General features: G+C 45.7%; 1 protein-coding gene across 2 annotated transcripts in view; it reads left to right on the top strand.

The window, feature by feature from the left end:
- GABBR2 (gamma-aminobutyric acid type B receptor subunit 2) overlaps positions 1-19,381 on the top strand; it is a 423,612-nt gene that overhangs the window by 199,840 nt on the left and 204,391 nt on the right. For both annotated transcript variants that reach the window (XM_035253005.3, XM_078373143.1), the window contains one exon: positions 12,345-12,446. In XM_035253005.3, coding sequence (XP_035108896.1) covers positions 12,345-12,446 — 102 coding nt within the window. The remainder of the gene's footprint in view (positions 1-12,344; positions 12,447-19,381) is intronic.

The raw sequence follows: 19,381 nt of genomic DNA, 5'->3' as shown, positions 1-19,381 counted from the left end.
CCAACGTTTTTATAAACATTGGTTTGGTCCCTCGAGTCTGGAACAATTAAAGCAGTGGGCAATTTGTCACAAGCAAAGCAATAAGATCTGATGGCTAATTTCATTCCCTGGTGGCTCAGCGTAACCTGACTTCAGTGACTGCTTCTGGAGTGTGTGAGGTCCTTGGAAAATGAGGGGCAAAGGGAAGACTGATGGCTGGGGGTGCCCAACAGGGGATTTTTATGTGCTATTTAAGAAAGGTGCTTGGATCACTGCCCTGTGCTAGGCATCCGGAGGAGCAAGGGGTGTCCCAGATGGTAGGTGTGTGGAATCTCAGGACATTCTCTGTTTAGCCAAGGAGAGGGATCTTGAGCCCAGGACTGTGGAATTCAGAGAAGTCACTGCTAGCCTGGGAACAAGGAAAGGCTTCAAACAGCCTGTGGCATTTCAAGATGTATGGCATCTCAAGGTGAAAGCTTAATGTATTCGTTTCCTGTTCTGCTGCAACAAATCCTCATAAATTTTGTGGCATAAAACAGCACAAATTTATTATCTTATGGTAATCACATCAGAAGTTCAAAAATCAATGGGTCAAAATCAAGATGTTCTTGATTTTGGCTGGTTCCTTCTGGAGGCTTTAGGGGAGACTGTTTCCTTGCCTTTCCTACCTCCTTCAGGCTGTCTGGGAGCCTTGGTTCCTGGCCTCTTCCTCCACTTTCAAAGCCAGCTGCAGTGCATCTTCGAACGAATCCCTTTCCTGACTCTGACTTTTCTACCTCCCTCCTTCCTTTATAAAGACCCTTGGGATTATATTGGGCCACGTGGATAATTTCAGATGGTTGTTCCATCTTGACATCCTTAACTTCACCCCACCTGCAAAGCCCCTTTTGCCACATAAGGTAACATAATTTAGGGATTTGGACATGGACGTCTTTCGGGGGAAAAGCATGACTCTATCCGCCACTGATGATTCTTTGGAATTTCTAAAACTGATAAATCAGTTTTCCATCAGCCTGGATTTGATTTGAGAGCCAGAAAGGCCCCAGTTGCCTTCTCGAAGTTGGGCTAAGGGTGTGTTTCTCACCTACAGCATGTGGTTCTGGGAAACAGGACTCTGAGAGCAGTTGTGGGCTAGAGAGAGGAGCAGCCTGCAGCCTCTCTGCCCTCCCTCTGGAGGACTTTCATAATGGGGTGATGGTGGTGAGAGGTGGCATCGTGGGTTGGGCGTGAGGGCCTATAGCTCTGCCAGGTGGGATCCCTGCTCCCAACTGCCATGTAGGCCAGTTGGACTCCCAGCAGGTAGGAGCTGCCATGAGGGCTGGATGTGAGTAGCTGGGCAAGTCTCAGGTCACAGGCCCCTGACACTCTCTGCCATGGTAAGGGAGGCAGGGAACTGTCCCCAGGGAACTCCAGCTGCCCTCAGGCCCCATGTGTCCCCACAGAGGTACTCCCAGAGCACTACAGCTCTCCCCAGACATCTTCCTTCACTGGGGTCCTGATAGAGTTCTAGCCAGCACTGCCCCTGGGACTCATCCCTGTATCCACAGGCTGTATTTTCAGCCTCAGCATGCAGCCCAGCCCTTGGGAACTTGCCTCATCTCTGCGAGACCAGCTCAAGATGCAGTACGAACTCTCATGGGCTCAGAATATTACCCTCCTCCATCTAAGAGTGGGTGGCCATGGTGTGGCCTCAGCATGCACTCATCCATTTTTCATTCACCACAGTTCTGAGGACCTGCTATATGCCAGGCACTACACAGGATCCTGAGATCAAAACAAGCAAAGTGCTTCCCTCCGGGAACTGACACATCTGTGGGGAAGGAAATGTTACAGCCCCAGTACTCATGGTCACCTCTTTGTGAGTCAACTCGAAGTCAGTGATCTGGACTCCTGAGCCCTCCACTAAAGCTCTATGAGGCCAGTGCCCCTGTCCCCAGCACCCACATCTTCATGATGCACAGCTTATGGTCTTCCACTTGTTTCCCTGCTTTGGGCAATTCTGGAGATGTAGGAAAAACCATCTATCTTTGGGATACACAAGTAGTGCCATCAAGTAGAGAGAAACTGGGATCGAGCATCTAGACTGGACAAGAAGCCTGGGCTTCTCCATGGGAACCTGAGTTGGATCAATGAGCAACCAGGTCTCAGGAGGCCCCAGGTATATTAGTTTCCCGTGGCTGTCAAACAAATCACCACTGATTAGGTGGCCTAAAACCACAGAAATGCTGTGTGGTCTCTCAGTTCTGCAGACCAGAGGTCCTAAATGAAGGTATCAGCAGGCTTGCCCTGGAGTCTCTAGGAGGGCATCCTTGCCCGCATCTCCCAGCTTCTGGTGGCTCCAGGTGCTTCTTGCTGGCAGCTGCTTCACTCCACCCTCTGCCTCTGTCTTCACGTGGCCTTCACTCTCATGTCTCTGCGTCCCAAGTCTCTCTTTGCTTTTGTCTTATAAGAACACTCAATATTGGATTTATCCAGGATGATCTCATCTCAAGATCCTTCTGTTAATTATGTCTGCAAAGACCCTTTTTCCAAATAAGGTCACATTCACAAGTTCTCAGGGTTAGAACTTAGACCTATCTTTTTGGAGGTCACCTTTCAACCCACTGGCTCTGCACTGTGAACATGCATGGGTCACACACACACACCTGAATACAGCTGGATATAGACCCAAGTACAACTAGTCCCCTCGTGCAGCAGATCTAATACATATTCAATTACATACTTGCCCTTTACATTGTTTTCACTTATGTTCAAATCTACTAACAAATTATTATTATTAAATTTGTAGAATCTAAAAACTAGGTGGCTCCATTTTTCAAAAGGAATGCTTCCTTAATGAATGTACATCTGGTTTAGACAGGCAGAAATATACCACATAGATAAGTTTTTAAGTATATGCCCCAAATCTTTGAAAGACCTCACTATCACAGCCACCTTCTCCATCATTAGAAAGTGGTGGGGGGTTTTGGCATTGGGCCAAAATCTAATTGCTTGAACCATCTTACCTGTTGGTGCTCCATCACCACGGGGGTGCCCAGCACCGGGTGCCCCCCTCTACACAACAGCTCTCCTGTGTTTGAAGTCGGTTCTGGTCTACGCCTCTCCAGGCTAATTTTTTAATTAGCTTAAATTAATGGCAGTTCCTGGGGAGCTCCAGCCCCAGTAAAAGTGGCCTGAATTATTCAAAGATTTGAGTGTTTCAAATGCCTGTTTATCCTAATTAGCATCTTAGCTACAACGGTGCCCTCTGCCTCTAAGGAGCCACATTTTAACATGTTCCATATTTTAATGGATTTTCCTTGAATGAACTGTTTAATCAAGTGAAGACACATTTCATGAATGAATAGAAGTAAATCTATAATTATACACTTTAGTCAGGTAAGAGGAGTGACATTTCGGCACAATTCTCGGCTATATATAGCCAGTGCATTTGAATGACAAAGTAGGTTACCTCAGCTTCCATAGGAGAGCTGGGAATTCGCTTTGCTCTCAAGTTCATTTTGTAACCTAATTAGAATTTTCAAAGAGTTGTAAAGTGCATGGGGCGAAGCCCTGGTTCTTCCTGTCTTCACCTGTATCTGAGCCTTTCTGGATGGTTCCTCTGCTGGTGCAGTGGCCTCATTAGGGAAGTTGTCTGAGGAACGACTGGCCATAGAAGCCAAGTGTCTTGAGATCACTGAAGCTTCCTGCAGCCTCCAGCCACTGGCCGTGAATTTCACTTGCCCATGGGCGCCTCCCCTGTGTGGGACGTGTGGTCTGAATGCAGTAGCAAGTAGCTATAATAATAATCTGCTTCTCTCTTCTCCCTTTCATGCTTTCTCTCTTGTGTCCTCCTGCCTCCTTTCCTTCTTTCCATTCTCTCCTGTCATAGTTAGGGGCTACTAGGGGTGCTAAGGGCCAGGAGTAAAAGGGCTGGGGGATTAAAGATGAGATGTACCTACTAGAGGGGGCAGGAGAGAGCAGGGGAGGAATCCTGGAGCCCTGGGTCTGGAGGAGATGGGGACAGGGGGCTTGGCGGTTTTCAGGCAGGCTGGCAACCCAGCTGTGAGCATGACGATTCTGTTGCTCTTACCCCTAAAATCAGTAGTTAGCAACTTTAGCTACACATTGGAAACTCCTGGAAAGCTCTAAAAAATACATCGCCTGGGTCCTATCCCAGAGGTTCTTATTGGTTTAGGAGGCAGCTAGAGCATCGGCAGTTTCTAAAACTTGCCAGGTGATTCTAGCATGCAGTCCTGAAATCTTTAGGTGACGGCAGCCCCAGCCAGTGTCCTGACCATGACCTGCTGAAAGACCCTGAGCCAGAAACCCCCCAGCTAAGTCGCTCCCCGTTCCTCACTGTGGAAACCATAGGGAAAGTGGATGCTTATTGGTTTAAGCTGCTACATTTTGGGATAATTTGTTGCACAGCAGTAGATGACTAATACATATTGTTGTCCTGGCTGTACCCCCAAGCTGATCACTTCTTGCCACCTCCCTCTCATCTAGCCTCCAGAATCCCTCACCTGGACCATTGCTGGAGCCCCGCCCTGGCCTTCCTCTTCCCCTCCTGTCCCTGCCCCTTAGTGGTCCCACAGCAGCCTGAGCAACTGTTTTGAAGCTGTTCTAATAATGTCACTCCTTACTAAAAACCTCATCATGGGTTACCATTGTGCTTAGGGCCAAGACCTGATCCTTCACGTGAACTGGAAGGCCTGTCCAGGCTGCCCTCACCCACCTCTTTCTCATTTCATTCCAACAGCCTCCCCCAAGCCCTGCTGTTGAGAAATATTAAGTTTATGAATATTGATGAATGCTGAGTGTATGATAGAGTATATTGTTTGCTGGGAAGAACGATGGCAAGGAAAACCTAGCCGACCCCCTACCCCAAGTGGAAAACCACTTGGGGCATTCCAAAGTGTCAGGACAATGTATAAATATCACACACCTGTTAAAACAGTTCTTTGAGCTATCTAACCCTGCCCCTGTGGCTTTCTTGTGGAGAATACCTTTTGGTTTGTCTGTAATCAGTGGTAAGTAGGTAACAGCTGCCTACTTGGTATATTTTTGCATTATGAGAAAATACAGAACACCTGTTTGTTAATAATAATCACCTGTTGTTAGAGAATAAATATGTGGATCAGAATCTGCTGGGGGCCTTCAGCCTAGAATGCTGTCAGTCCCTGAGGGTCTCAGCTTGGTAGGCTGCTGCCCGTGGTAGGCCCCCCCCCGCCCACCCCGATAGACCCACTTTGCTGTTCTATCTGGGTTTCTGACTCTCATTGCCTTCTGTGCCACGTGGGTGGGGGTCTCTAGACCGAGCTAGTACTCGGAACCCTGCTTTAGGCTGCGCTTTAAGTCCGCTGGGCCATTCTAGTTTCTCTACCAGCTCCCTGCCATCACCGGACATGCACATGCTGCTCCTCAGCCTGGAATCCTTCCCCCTGCCCCACCTCCCAGACTCCTCTGCTACAGCCTCTCCCAGAAGCATGCCCCTGAACTTGAGAAGCTTTGTCTCAGTGGACACTTAGCCATTCCCTGGGACAGTCAGCTGATGAATGTCTTTTGCCCTCACTAGACAGAGATCTGAGACAGTACATGGTTTTGGTCATTAGACGCCCAGTGCTGCCTCAGACGGTACCTGGAACAGAAGAGATGTCAATATCGTAAATGAATGAGTGTCCTTACCAGTCTCACTGATTCACCCAAACAGAGCCCATTCTGGAAAATCCAAAAGTGGTAAGGAAGGTACTCAAGCCCAGAAGCCAGGCAGTGACTGGCATGAGATAGAATTTCAGTCCCAGGAATGAAGCAAGAGCTCGGATTGAGAGCCTGAGGTCTGAGAAGGTCCCTTGCCAGGCTGACTGGGGGCTGCACCCCACGGCTCCTGACGTCAGGCCCCTCACCTTGCATCTATGGAGGGCAGGAGTGTCCAGTGCCGAGCGTGGGGGGATCCGTAGGAGCCAGGAGTTTTCCAGCCCTACCTGTGTGTAGCAGGGAGTTGCAGGGACATGCCTTCAGGGAGCCTGGCAGGACATGCAGATACAGTCCTGGGGACCTAAAGCAGAGACAGCGTGGGTGGAGAAAACAGACTGACCCACATGCCGAGGTGGCGGGTCATGCAGTGATCTGATAAGCCCAAGGCTGCATGATTCCAGAGAGAGGGCAGTGCCTGGATCCTCTCACAGCTATTCTGTGTTTAATGGAGAGGTGCAGGCAAGAGGCCTTGCACTGGAGTAGCACTGTGGCCGTCTCGGAAGTGGGGACCAGCCTCCCTGATAGGACAGTGTGGATCTGCATTAGGCTTTAAACAGGTTACATAGACTCAATTAAATGCTGAGTGAGGAGATCTAAGTCATCCATTTACCTACATTCCTTTCCCAATTCCATTTGCTTTCTACCTTTTTCTCTGTTCTCTTTTTCCTCTTCCAACCCCTCCTCTTCTCCCACTATGTCTTGCAGGCATGGATAAAGACTGTGCACTCCCGTGCCTAGTGTTCAGACGGAGGTTGTGTGCTCAGTCAGTTATAGGAATGAAGCCATTGTGATGGCTTTATTGGAGTGACAAGTCCCTGTCACTCTCTTCACCCACATCCCCGTGAACCAGCTGGGAGGGAGGTTGTGGGCAGACGCACTCATCTCTGCTGTTCAGATGGCTGATCTGACCTGGCGGCATTTTCTCCTGGCTCAGCCTGAGCAGGGCTGTTCCCACTGCTGGCTTTCCCTCAAAGCCACGGATTTCTCCTGGCTCTTAGCTTTATGAAAAATGTGGGACTTCCTAGAACTTGAAGTCTGAGTCCAAATATTAATGTTCTTGCATTTGGCTGTTTGATTCCCAAAGCTAAATGGGGGCCTGATGAGTCACTGGTCTCACCCTTTGTGACCTTTATACTCTCCATCTGCCTGTGCCCATGGCCTCCCTAAAGGGTTCTTGGTCCCTGTCCCAGTCACACCTTTCTCCTCTGAGTGTGAGCCACTTTGTCACTACCCTGATAAAGGCAAGCAGAACTCAGCCCAGGGCTCTAGGTGTGGTCTGAGATGGATGGACCAGAGAGGGATTATCCCCTCCTTCATTCTAGATGTGATACCTTTTAAAATGTAGTTCTTGGCCAGGTGCAGTGGCTCACGCCTATAATTCCAGCACTTTGGGAGGCCGAGTTTGAAACCAGCCTGGCCAACATGGCAAAACTCCATCTCTACTAAAAATACAAAAATCAGCTGGGTGTGGTGGCAGGCACCTGTAATCCCAGCTACTTGGGAGGCTGAGGCAGGAGAATCGCTTGAACCTGAGAGGCAGAGATTGCAATGAGCCCAGATTGTGCTGCTGCACTCCAGCCTGGGTCAAAGAGCAAGACTTTGTCAAAAAAAAAAAAGTGCTTCCTAGTCTTAATCACACTTTGGTAATTGCCTGGCTCAGTTAATACATTCTGGTCTCCTAACCAAGGGGAAAATATCCAAACCATTAAAAATTTTTTTCTCATAATTATCAGTCATTTACTGAAAACTTATCCTTTAGAATTTACATTTACTTCCTTTAGAATGCGGAATTCCTTTAGAATTCTGACACCCCTCTAAACAGGTATCAGAATTACCTGGAGAGCTTGTTAAAACAGGTTGCTGGACCCCACCCCGGAATGTCTGATTCGGTAGTTCTGAATAGGGCTGGAGAGTTTGCATTTTTAACAAGTTCTCAGGTGCTGCTGGTGTGACTGGTGCAGGGGCCACTGTTTAAGAACCATTGCTTCAGGGACATACCTTCTGCCATGACCTCATGTGGATGGGCTGCACCAGTTCTTGTAGCAGGGGCGGGGAGAAAGGGTCAAGTCAGCAACTATTGCCTCCAAGCCTCTTATCCCAGATTATTTATTCCTGGGGCTCTGACACATCGGTTCCTCTCCATGCCAAATGACTTTGACTCCTTATGGATTTGTTCCTTAGCCAGGTTCTGGATCCGCTGTCCCAGAAGCAGGGAGAGTTTTGCCTTTGGGTAGACACAGAGGCCCTGGCCTTTAGGGAGCCCAGTCCTTCCTCATCTCCCTTCCAGCAGCCCTGGGTGCCTACTCGCAGCACTCCTCCCTGTCAGTCTGTGTCTCTTGCCCCCTTATAGGTGAGGGGCAGCCTTCTAACCTCCTCTGCCCATCATCACCCATATCTCCCCATCTCTCCCAGGATGCCCGAGCTTTCAGCAAATCAGACTCCTGGTGGCTGCCTCACTTGGCCCAATATGCAGATTTGGCCCCCAGGGGCACCCCCAGCCATACTTTGTGTGTGTGTTGTGTATGTGAGTGTATTTTATTGGAAATTAAGAGTTATTTCTTTCCTGAAAGAACATACTTATATTTTTATAAAGGAGATTAATAGAAAAAAGGAAATAATTTTGCAGAAATGCAGTTTATGGGAAACTTTTATAAGACATTGTTGCCTTTTTTTCTTTTCTTTTTTTTTTAGAAAGAGTCTCGCTCTGTTGCCCAGGCTGGAGTGCAGCAGCACAATCTGGGCTCATTGCAACTTCAGCCTCCCAGGTTCAAATGATTCTCCTGCGTCAGCCTTCCAAGTAGCTGGGATTACAGGTGCCTGCCACCACACGCAGCTAATTTCTATATTTTTAGTAGAGACGGGGTTTTGCCATGTTGGCCAGGCTGGTTTCAAACTCGGCCTCCCAAAGTGCTGGAATTATAGGCGTGAGCTACTGCACCTGGCCAAGAACTACATTTTAAAAGGTATCACATCTAGAATGAAGGAGGGGATAATCCCTCTCTGGTCCATCCATCTCAGACCACACCTAGAGCCCTGGGCTCAGTTCTGCTTGCCTTTATCAGGGTAGCGACAAAGTGGTTCACACTGAGAGGAGTGAGGTGTGACTGGGACAGGGACCAAGAACCCTTTAGGGAGGCCATGGGCACAGGCAGATGGAGAGTATAAAGGTCAAAAAGGGTGAGACCAGTGACTCATCAGGCTCCCATGCCTGACTAGTTTTTGTATTTTTGGTGGAGATGAAGTTTTACCATGTTGGCCAGGTTGGTCTTGAACTCCCGACCTCAGGTGATTCATCTGCCTTGGCCACTCAAAGTGCTGGTGCATGAGCCACTGCGCCTGACCTGGCTCTGTTTTAAACAAGAGATAGCTGCAGTTCCAGAAGGAAACCTAGGTATTTACAAATTTACTTAGTACATCTTTCATCAGTGCACTAAATGGTCCTTCTACCCGCATAAGGAGCATGTATATTTTTTCCCCTGTGAGGAAGATTAATTACATTATTTCTTTTCCATCATGGTCACAGGCTAGTACAGACTTTAAGTTTATTTGGTTTGATTTTTACTTTTTTTTTTTTACTTTAAAATGCCGTTTATAATATTACTGGTTGCCTCCATTTGTTTTCCCCAGAAAGTCCGTTAAGATAAATACTTGAAGTAAGCACAGACTCCTTGGTGCTGAGATTATGGGCAGTGAGTGGTTGATCTCACTGACCATCTGTTCTGGCCTGTTCTGGTTCATCAGGCCTCCGAAACGGTCAACATCTGGCAGAATTGAGAAGAGCCAGCCAGGACTGGGAATCACACTTCAATTTCCTCATCTGTGAAATGAGGGGAGAGATAAGATGACCTCTAGGGTGTGTTTTGTCTGTTTTGAGTTCTGACCACCTATAAAACATTTTATTCTGCCACGTTTATATATAGCTTTCATGCAGACACTAATAGACACATGTGGATACCCAAGCCACTGCTGCCTTGATGCCTTGCCATGTGCCTGAGAATGATCACTCCAACTTCTAAGTGGTGTGTAGAACTTTAGAGTTTACAAAGCCGTTCCACATCTTCGGTGCTTTTGCTGGGCCACAAGTCAACCCCATGAACTACTTGCTGTATCACCCCCATCTGATGGGTAAAAAGATTGAGACTTGAGTTTCTTGGAATGTGGGTGCCGTGCAAGTGGAGAGCCAAGGCTTGACTGCATTTCCAGGAGCTCATGCATTGAGCTCCTCCCAGGAGGGCCAAGCATGCACGTTTTCCACGTTTAATAATGGTGGTCGTTCTACAACACCCTCATGATGCACAAAACTCATAATGGGAACCCACCTGTATCCAAAAGGATTTGAGACAGCAGAAATAAACTCTAATGGCAAAGTTAACTGTTTTCCCCCATTGACTAGTTCCCAATCTTCCATCAAATTAAAGTAGAAACAAATGATGGACAAGGTTCACCCTGTGACGGAATCTTTCCTTTTACAAAACATTAATCACAAGGCATTTCAAGCATTCAGAATAAAGTAAACACCCATGGACTTGCTAGCCAGAATGATTACATGTTCACAGTTGCTCTATTTGCTTCATATTTCTCTCGGAGAAGTGAAAGATGGCAGCTCCCATCACAGCCTCTTTTGTCTCCCTTCCTTGGCGGTGACCATCCTGTGGCATTTAGGGCCAGATTATCCAAAATGCTCTGTTTTATACATTACAAGGATCCACCAAGTGTTGAAGTAAGAAGTTCATATTTACTGTGGGACAATATACATAATTTACCATTTTGGCAATTATTAAGTGTATAGTTCAGCAGCAGTAAGTACATTCACATGTTTGTGCAGCTGTCGCCACTGAATCTGCAGGACTCTACATCATTTTACACTGAAACTCTGTGACCATTAAACAATCACTGCCCATCCCCTCCTCCCCTCAGCTCTGGTAACCACCATGCTACTTTCTGTCTCTATAAGTTTGACTAACCTGAGTATCTCACATGAATAGAATCATATATAACATTTGTCCTTTTCTGTCTGTCTTATTTCACATAATGTGATATCTTCAAGGTTCATCCATGTTGTAGCATGTGTCAGAATTCTTTTTTGAAGGCTGAATAATATTTCGCTGTCTATATACACCACAATTTGTTTATCCATTCATCCAGCAATGAATGTTCAGGTTGCTTCTACCTTTTAGCTACAGTGAACAAATACTCTTATGAACATGGATTTTAAAATGTCTCTCAAGTCCCTGCTTTCAATTCTTTTGGGTACATGCCCAGAAGTGGAATTGCTGGATCATGTGGTAATTCTATATTTATTTTTTTTTTTTGAGGGGCTGCCATACTGTTTTCCATAGCAGCGGCAACGTTTTACATTCCCACCAGCAATTCACAAGGGTTCCAGTTTCTCCACATCGTCACCAACACTTGTGGTTTTGCGTTTTGGTAATAGCCATGCTGGTGGGTGTGAACAAGAGGTGCTTTAATTATCTCCTAAAGAAGAAGAAACTGAAGCCCAGAGAAGGGGAGGATCACTCGAGAGGTTGAGGTCACAAGCAAGTCAGTGATAGAGCAGGACCTGGAAGCTGGATCCCCTGACCCCAACCTAGTGATCCCTACTAAAACACAAAAGTCCAGTTTCCATCACTATATGTCAGAGGGTAAACAGCCATGGCCACAGGCCAGATACAGACTTTAAGTTTATTTGATTTGATCCTTACTTTTTTTTTTTTAATTCCAAATAGTATTAACACTTAAAAATTAGGGAATTTTTTATTTTAAAAGTCTAAATTTCTGATTTCTTCCCCCAAAATCAGAAGGTCTGGTAACCCTTGACCCACATTCTAACTCAGCAACAAACTGTTTCTGTCTTTTGTTTTGTTTTACTCTGTTGAGACAAGACCTTGTTCTGTCACCCAGGCTGGAGTGCAGTGACATGATCATGGCTCACTGCAGTCTTGAACACCTGAGTCCAAGCTCTCCTCTGGTCTTGGCCTCCCAAAGCACTGGGATTGCAGGTGCGAGCCCACACCCAGCCCTACCATTCTGTAATCCTTCCACACAGGCTGGTTTCACACACTGGCTGGTCCTGGCAGCACTGGAGTTTGCAACTCTTTTCTTTTCACATCCATAGATACTCCTCATTCTGTGTGTCAGTAGACACATAGCTAGGTTTAGCATCAGAGCCAGGTTCCATACTTCTTTCCTCTTTCCCCTACTCTGTATTGTCTTTGAATGTTTTAGTTATTTCCTCACCATAAAAGTGAAATAATGTTGCAAATAAATAATGCAAAATATTAACAAAGACTAATTGAATAGCCTGATTTGGAGACAGTGCCCTGTGGTAGAGAGACACCAGCAAAGGTGCTAGTCTTGACTCTTGCAGGAGCTCCCTGGGCAATCTTAGAAAGTCCCTTCCCTGCCTGGCCTCCTTGTGTCCATGTGTCAGTTGCAGGGTGGGACTGGGGGATCCTCAAGTTTTCATGGGGCAGTCTAGTTAATAATGTAAAACAAAACCACTCACTTTGCATTGTTGGTGGAGTAGAGAAAATCGCTTCTCCCAATCGACTTCCCCAGGACAACCCCTCTGAACCGACCCTTCCTGTGGTCCCCAGCACACCCACCCTCTGCTTTCTCTTTGCTTACAGGTGCGGAACGACCTGACTGGGGTTCTGTATGGCGAGGACATTGAGATTTCAGATACTGAGAGCTTCTCCAATGATCCCTGTACCAGTGTCAAAAAGCTGAAGGTAGGCGGGGCTAGCCACAGAGTGAATGGCAGACTGATCACAATGCCCTGGGTGCCCAAATTACCTGACTATGAAAGAGTCTCAAGTTTGGTCTAGGTCTCAAGTTCATTTCCACCTTGGCATCCCAGACAGGAGAAGCTTCCAGGGGTTGGCTTCCCTTGGTTTTCCCTTCCTTGCTGTCCAACACTGACCATAGGCACTGGCTGCAGGTGCACAGCCACTGAGCACTTTCCTAATGATTTTGTATCTCTCAACACAGCTTCAGGGGCAAGCAGGGCACAAATGATTATCGTGTCTGTTTTGAAGAGGCTCAAAGAGAGGATCTGTCTTGGAGAAAGCCCACAGCAAAGAAGTCTTGTTGTTGCAACTGAAAGCCCAGGCTCCTGACCCCTATCTGGTGACATTTACTTTAGGAACAGAAAGGGTCAACTAGAACTTTCCCCAGTTGTAAGTCAGTCTCTAACTTTCATTTGTCCATTAATTCTGCAAACTCTCTCAAACAGCTTTTATGCACCACTCTCCTGGGCTCATAGACATCATCAGCCTTGACCTTGTCCTCAGGTTGCTCCCAGCGTGGTGAGGAAGACAGAGACCTCTCGGGGGAAACAAGAACAAAGGGGCCGAGGAACAAAGAGGGGAAGTGACTCATCCCACCTGGGGAGAGGGTTCAGACAAGGCTCCAAAAGGAGACAACATTTGGTGGTGGAGGAAGAGAGGGATCCCCTCCTGCAGAAGCTCTGCAGGGTAGGAGGGAAGATCAGAGGGAAGGGTAGGCATGCTCATCATGGCCTGGGATCAGCAGGAATTCCAGATAGGCAGAAGTACCTGGAGTGGGGTAGAGGGGAGGCTTAAACAGAAGTCAGTTCCCAGGAGCCTTGAATGCCAAGCTTAGAAGTTTGCTCTTTTATTCTGGAGACTTCCTGGAGGTTTGTAAGCAGATGCCAGTGTAGTCAGAGCTATCAAATTCCTTTCTGTCTCATCTGTTCCTTCATGCCTTAACTTAAAATCATGGGCATGGAGACCCCAGATGCCAACTGCTGATGTGTCCCTTCTGTCCTGTGTGGGTCCCAGGTTACACCAGTCAGAGCAGGTAGCAGCTTAGAGCAGTTGCCTTCTAAATCCTCCGTTTCACAGATGGGGAGCCCAAAGCCCAAAGAAGGGGAGCAAGGGAAGCAGTGTATCTGTTGTCTATCACCTCCTCCAGAGCAGACACAGATCCTATGGGTCACATTTCAGCCCTGGGAGCCTCTACAGATGAGGTCACAGTAGTCAGGGAAGGGCCTGCTTGACAGCTCAGGTAGCTGAAGCCAGCTCTCCCCCCTGCGGTGTCACAGGCTATGTGGGGCCTGGAGGATTCAGGGATGGGGTGGTTGCTCTGCAGGAAGCATCTGGGGCAGGGTTGGGAGAGGAGGGGAGGGCCAAGAGCTGCACTGACATTCTTCTGCCACACACAGAGGCATCTCCCCATGGTGGGCACTTGAAATAGCTCCCTGAGCTCCAGAGGCCCAGCATCTATGGGCTTTAATGTATAAAGAACCTTTGTGTACAGAGAAGAGGTACTAGTTGAAAGTCAGCAAGAAACTGGGGATGGAACTGGGCTCTCTGCCCATCAGCCAACCAACTCCAACAGAAGTAGCAGTGACAGTCACCATAATGAGAATAACAGCCAAAATAGCCACCTCTCCAGTGCATTGACCACGGGCCAGGCCCTGTGCAGAGCCTTTATTTGCTCATTTCATCCTCCCCAAAGCCCTCAGATGGAGGGAATTTTTGTATCCCTGTTTCACAGATGTGAGTTGAGTCTCAAAAAGATGAACAACTACCTCAAGACACCCAGCTGAAAAATGGTGGGTTGGGATTCAAACCCAGGTCTGGGCAATGTCATGGCCCAGCTTTCTCCTCTGCCCTGCATGTGCTTCTGAGAAAGGATTCCAGCATCTCATAAGCTGGGAGAGCAGCACCAATGACAGAATCCTCACATGTTGGCAAAGGTTTCTGTTGCCCAGACACCTGCACAACTCCTACTTGTGTCTCTTGCAGTCTTTGCCCAGGCATCCCCTTCTCCCAGAGGCTTTCCCTGAACACTTTATTTAAAAATGGAAATCCCTGTTGCTCCAACTCCCACTTGCCCCTTTCTGCTAATTTTCTCCTCCATTTCACTGATTGATATCTATTTTCATTTCCTGGGACTGCTGCAACAAAGCACCACAAACTAGGTTTATAATAACAGAACATGCTCTCTCGAAGGCTTAGGACTCTTCCATGCCTTTCTCTTGGCTGCTGGTGTCACCGGTAATCCTTGGCAGTCCGTGGCTCACCACTGCATAGTGCCATTCTCTGCCACACGTGGTGTTTCCACTCTTCTCTTCATATTGTCTTTTTAGGACACTGGCCATGTCAGATAAAGAGCCTCCCCTATTCTAGCATGACGTTGTCCCAAGGAGCTACATCTGCAGTGACTCTGCTCTCAAATAAGGTCACATTCTGAGGTACTAGGGGTTACGACTTTGATATATTTTTCAAGGAGACACAATTCAACCTCTAACAATATGTGATCTTCTATTCATTTTACCCAGTGTTTTATCATCTGTCTCCTCCCATTAGAATGTAAACTCCAAGAAGCAGAAATTTCTGTCTGTCTTGGTCACTCTTCTGTTTCCCATCACCTAAAACCCAACCTAATCTGTTCAACAATTTGTTGAGTGTATGTGAATGAAATACCAAGTCTGGACAAAATGCAACAGAGGATACAAGGACATAATACTCAGGAACAATGGGAAGGTAGTTACTTTTGGAAAGCTTAGAAGAAAAGCAAGTTTCTGCTTTATTGTGGGATAAGAGGGAGATGGAGATACAAGGAAGAAAACCAGATATCAAATAGCGGAACTAGAATCTGCTTTGGAGGTAGAAGAGAGCAGAGTTAAGGCCAAGAAAAATAAAAATCAATAAGGTGGAGGGCAAACTTGAAATACTTTCCCAGAATTCAGAGGAAATGGCCAAAAGAAATCAATCCAGTGAGAGAAAGGATAACAGTTGTGGATACTGGAGAAGGGAGTTTTCCTAAGGGAAAACAAGGACAAAAGAAACAGAACCAAAATCCAAAACGGTAGCAATGAGCACAACAAACACCCAGATTTTGGTTTCTAACACCATTCTCCAGTAAAAGGAACCAAGGCTCCTTAGATAAATGGCTGGTTCTATGAGGCAGGAAATAGACAAAATGATTTCAGAGTATTTTGTAATGCCAGAAGGTAAGGAAGTACCCAGAACAATAACACACACACTGATGGGGCTATGACAAGGGAGTATGGTAACCAGTTGAAAGAGCTCCCAGTCACCAAAGCTGGAACAATTTGAACACAAAAACTAAAATGGTATTAGAATATGACCCAAAGTATAAAGTAAATCTCCACAAGTTTATTCTTATATAAATGATTGACTAATAAGTGGGAGAGCATTATCAAATCTCCTACACAGAAGAATTCAAAATAACTTACATAGAAACTTCACACTCCAAAGAGGTAGGTCATAACTACACACTTCTTAAGTTACTTCCTTCCAACTGGTACAGTAGGAAAAGAGCGAGGGGAAAAGAATAACTTGACAGTGGAAAAACCTGACAAACCTTCCCTGAGCCAGGCAATCAGGGTCAAAAGCAGCAGTGATAAGTCACATTGAAAGCTCCCTTGACACATGATGGAAATAACTTTACCTCTGTGGTCTTCTTCCTCAAATCCCATAACCCCAGTCTAACCATGAAAAAAGCATCAGGCAAATTACAGGCATATTTTGCCATCCTCCAAAATACTTGACCAATACTCCCCAAACTGTCTAGTTCATCAAAAATAGAGAAAGCCTGAAGCCAAAAGGAGATGAAGGAGAAATAGCAACTAAATATAATGTGGTGGCTGGGCGCAGTGGCTCACACCTGTAATCCCAGCACTTTGGAAGGCCAAGGTGGGCAGATCATGATGTCAGGAGATCAAGACCATCCTTGACAACATGATAGAACCCCATCTCTACTAAAAATACAAAACTTAGCTGGGTATGGTGGTGCGTGCCTGTAATCCCAGCTACTCAGAGGCTGAGGCACAAGAGTCACTTGAATCCAGGAGGTGGAGGTTGCAGTGAGCCAGAGATTCCGCCACTGCACTCCACCCTGGTGACAGAATGAGACTCTGTCTCAAGAAAAAAAAAAATAATAATGTGGTATATTCTAGATGGGATCCAGGAATAGAAAAGGGATGTTCGAGAAAAAGACTAAGGAAATCTGATTAAAGAATGGGTTTTAACTAATAATAACATAAGTATTCACTCATTGTGGACAAATGCACAAAATACTAACATAAAACATTAATAACAGAGAAACTGGGTGAGGGTTGTATGGGAACCCTGTATATAGTCTCCACAATTTTTCTGTTTTCAAATGAGAATTTTTTTGTTTTGTTTTTTTAATAGGAAAAAAACTTAAGTGGGCTCAAGACCTAGTATTGTAGATTGGGCCATACAAAATTACCATTATTCTATGATTTTTGAACTACAAAATCAATTTCATATGGAAATGTACACACTATATGAGCAAACTGGCCAGCTTCTGCATTCTGGCAGAACTGGTGAAAAGAGAGTCATACTTAGACAGGTTTTGCCAAAATTTTGACATACTTAATAGAGAAAATCTTACAAATATCTAGGCCAGGAAAAAAACAAACTTCCCATAGAGATGCAAAAACCAGGCCACCCTCCAGCTCCTCTGAAGCATTAAATCCCAGAGACAGTGGAGCAACTGGGAGACATTCTTCACTGCATGGGGCTCACACGATGTTCCAGCCAGGTGCCCTTCTTGAAGTTAATCCTGAAGTCCAATGTCAGCTAGCCAAGAGCAGTGGCATACTTTACATCTGAGGTCATGATGGAAACGGCTTAGCAGGGATCGTTGGAAACCATGGAAGGGAAGCGAAGTCTAAATGATTGTTATAAAAATGTATATAGATGCAAAAATTGCACATAATTTTATACCTAATGTAAAAATAGATACAGCAATAGGGACAATTGAGATATAAGAATCCAAATTACCTTCACAGGCCCAAGAAATGAATTTTTTTAAAAAAGGGTGCTTAACTTCTGGCCTTAACTAGGCAAGGGACTCAAAAGAGACAATTTTGCTCATGAGTTTCATAATTAGAGAAACGTAAGCTAAAGAATGCTTTGAATAACTCAGTGGTAAATATACCATAATGCAAACGGAACCTGAAGCCACAGAAACACAAAGATAAAGGAAATCTCATCCATGTTTCTAAACGGAAATCAAACATGAAAACCAGAAAGCACAAAGCAGATCATTGCAGACCGCATATAATGATTCTGACCGGAAACTCAAATAGGCCAAATTCATTATCCAAAGGAAAAGACTTTCAGATTGTGTTTCGAAAAACGAACTCTAGCTATTTATATCAGACAAACAAAGTGGCACCAAAAGGTTGAAGGTAAATGGTTGAGCAAAGGTCTACTAAGCAAATCAAACTATAGCAAGAATCCCAATATTCATATCAGACCAAAGCATGTTCAAGGTACAGGTGTCAAACAGGATTAAGGAGAGTCCTTTTCTATAGATAAGACTTCAGGCCACCTTGAGAATAACACGCTCATGGACTATTATTGCTTTAAATTACATCTCACTGAAATAAAGAAAGAAAAGCCTGTTAAAAATAGAGAGGGAAATTGACAGAAACACAATAGCATTGGGAGGCATAACATCTCTCTCACTCTCATTCTTGGACAGTTCACCCAGGCGAAACAAGGCAAGAACACAGAGGAACTGAATAATGAAATTAATAAGGCTGATTTAGCAGATGTGTATCGAAGTTTGTATCAAGAAAGTCAGGAAATAAAATCATTTACGTGTGATGAAGTCGAGAGGACCTTTAAGCTCATTCCGAGCCTGTTTTGAACAGGGGTGGCTAAACTTTAGCTGTTTCCAGGTGGGGCTGGGAAGCCACTCTGCACAAAGACCAAGTCCTGGGCATGCCTAGGGAGAGATCCAGGCATCAGATTTCCCTTTCTGGACATTTCAGTTGCTTCATGCGCCTTCCCCAAAGTGGCCTTCTGCCCTATATTCATATTTCCATTTTTCAGAGGAATTGGTGGCACATTGTTTCAACTATGGGGCATCCACAGACCTTTATGTCTGGAATTGACATGGAGGGGCACTTGCCCCAGTTGAACCCAGGTGCTCTAGAGACCAAATACTTTTGTGGAAAGAACAGGAACTTTTAAAGATAATCTTTTATTGTAAAATAAAACAAAGATTCAAAAACCATAGAAATCAAATGAATGTCCTAATGAATCATAAGGGAAACAGCACACAGGTCAGAGAACTTTATCAGATACCTCAAAAGTCCCTTCCATCCACAGCCCCCTGCCCCCCACCATTAGGAACCCTGTGCCCCACTTTTACAGAAATCACCAGCATCCTTTTTTCTTTTTTTGTCAGAAATCAGCATAGAGAATGCTGTTCTAGTTGTGACCCTTTGTTTTTTTATTGTAGTAAAATATATGTGACACAAAATTTACCATTTTAATGATTTTTAAGTGTTTAATTCAGTGGCATTAAGTATATTCATAGGGTTGTACAACCATCACATTATTGGTTACCAGAACATTTTCATCATCCCAAACAGAAACTCAGAACAGGGGCTTTTTGTGTGTGTGTCTCACTCTGTTGCCCAGGCTGGAGTGCAGTGGCACGATCTCAGCTCACTGCAACCTCCACCTCCCAGGTTCAAGTGATTATCTTGCCTCAGCCTCTTGAGTAGCTGAGATTATAGGCACCAACCACCACACCTGGCTAATTTTTGTATTTTTTGTACAGATAGGGTTTCATCATGTTGGCCAGGCTGGTCTCTAACTCCTGACCTTAGGTGATCTGTCTGCCTTGA

Source organism: Callithrix jacchus, chromosome 1 (assembly GCF_049354715.1).
Source record: "Callithrix jacchus isolate 240 chromosome 1, calJac240_pri, whole genome shotgun sequence".
NCBI classification, from domain to species: domain Eukaryota; kingdom Metazoa; phylum Chordata; class Mammalia; order Primates; family Cebidae; genus Callithrix; species Callithrix jacchus.
The sequence above is the reverse complement of the archived record's forward strand: the minus strand, read 5'-3'. Positions and strand labels throughout refer to the sequence as shown.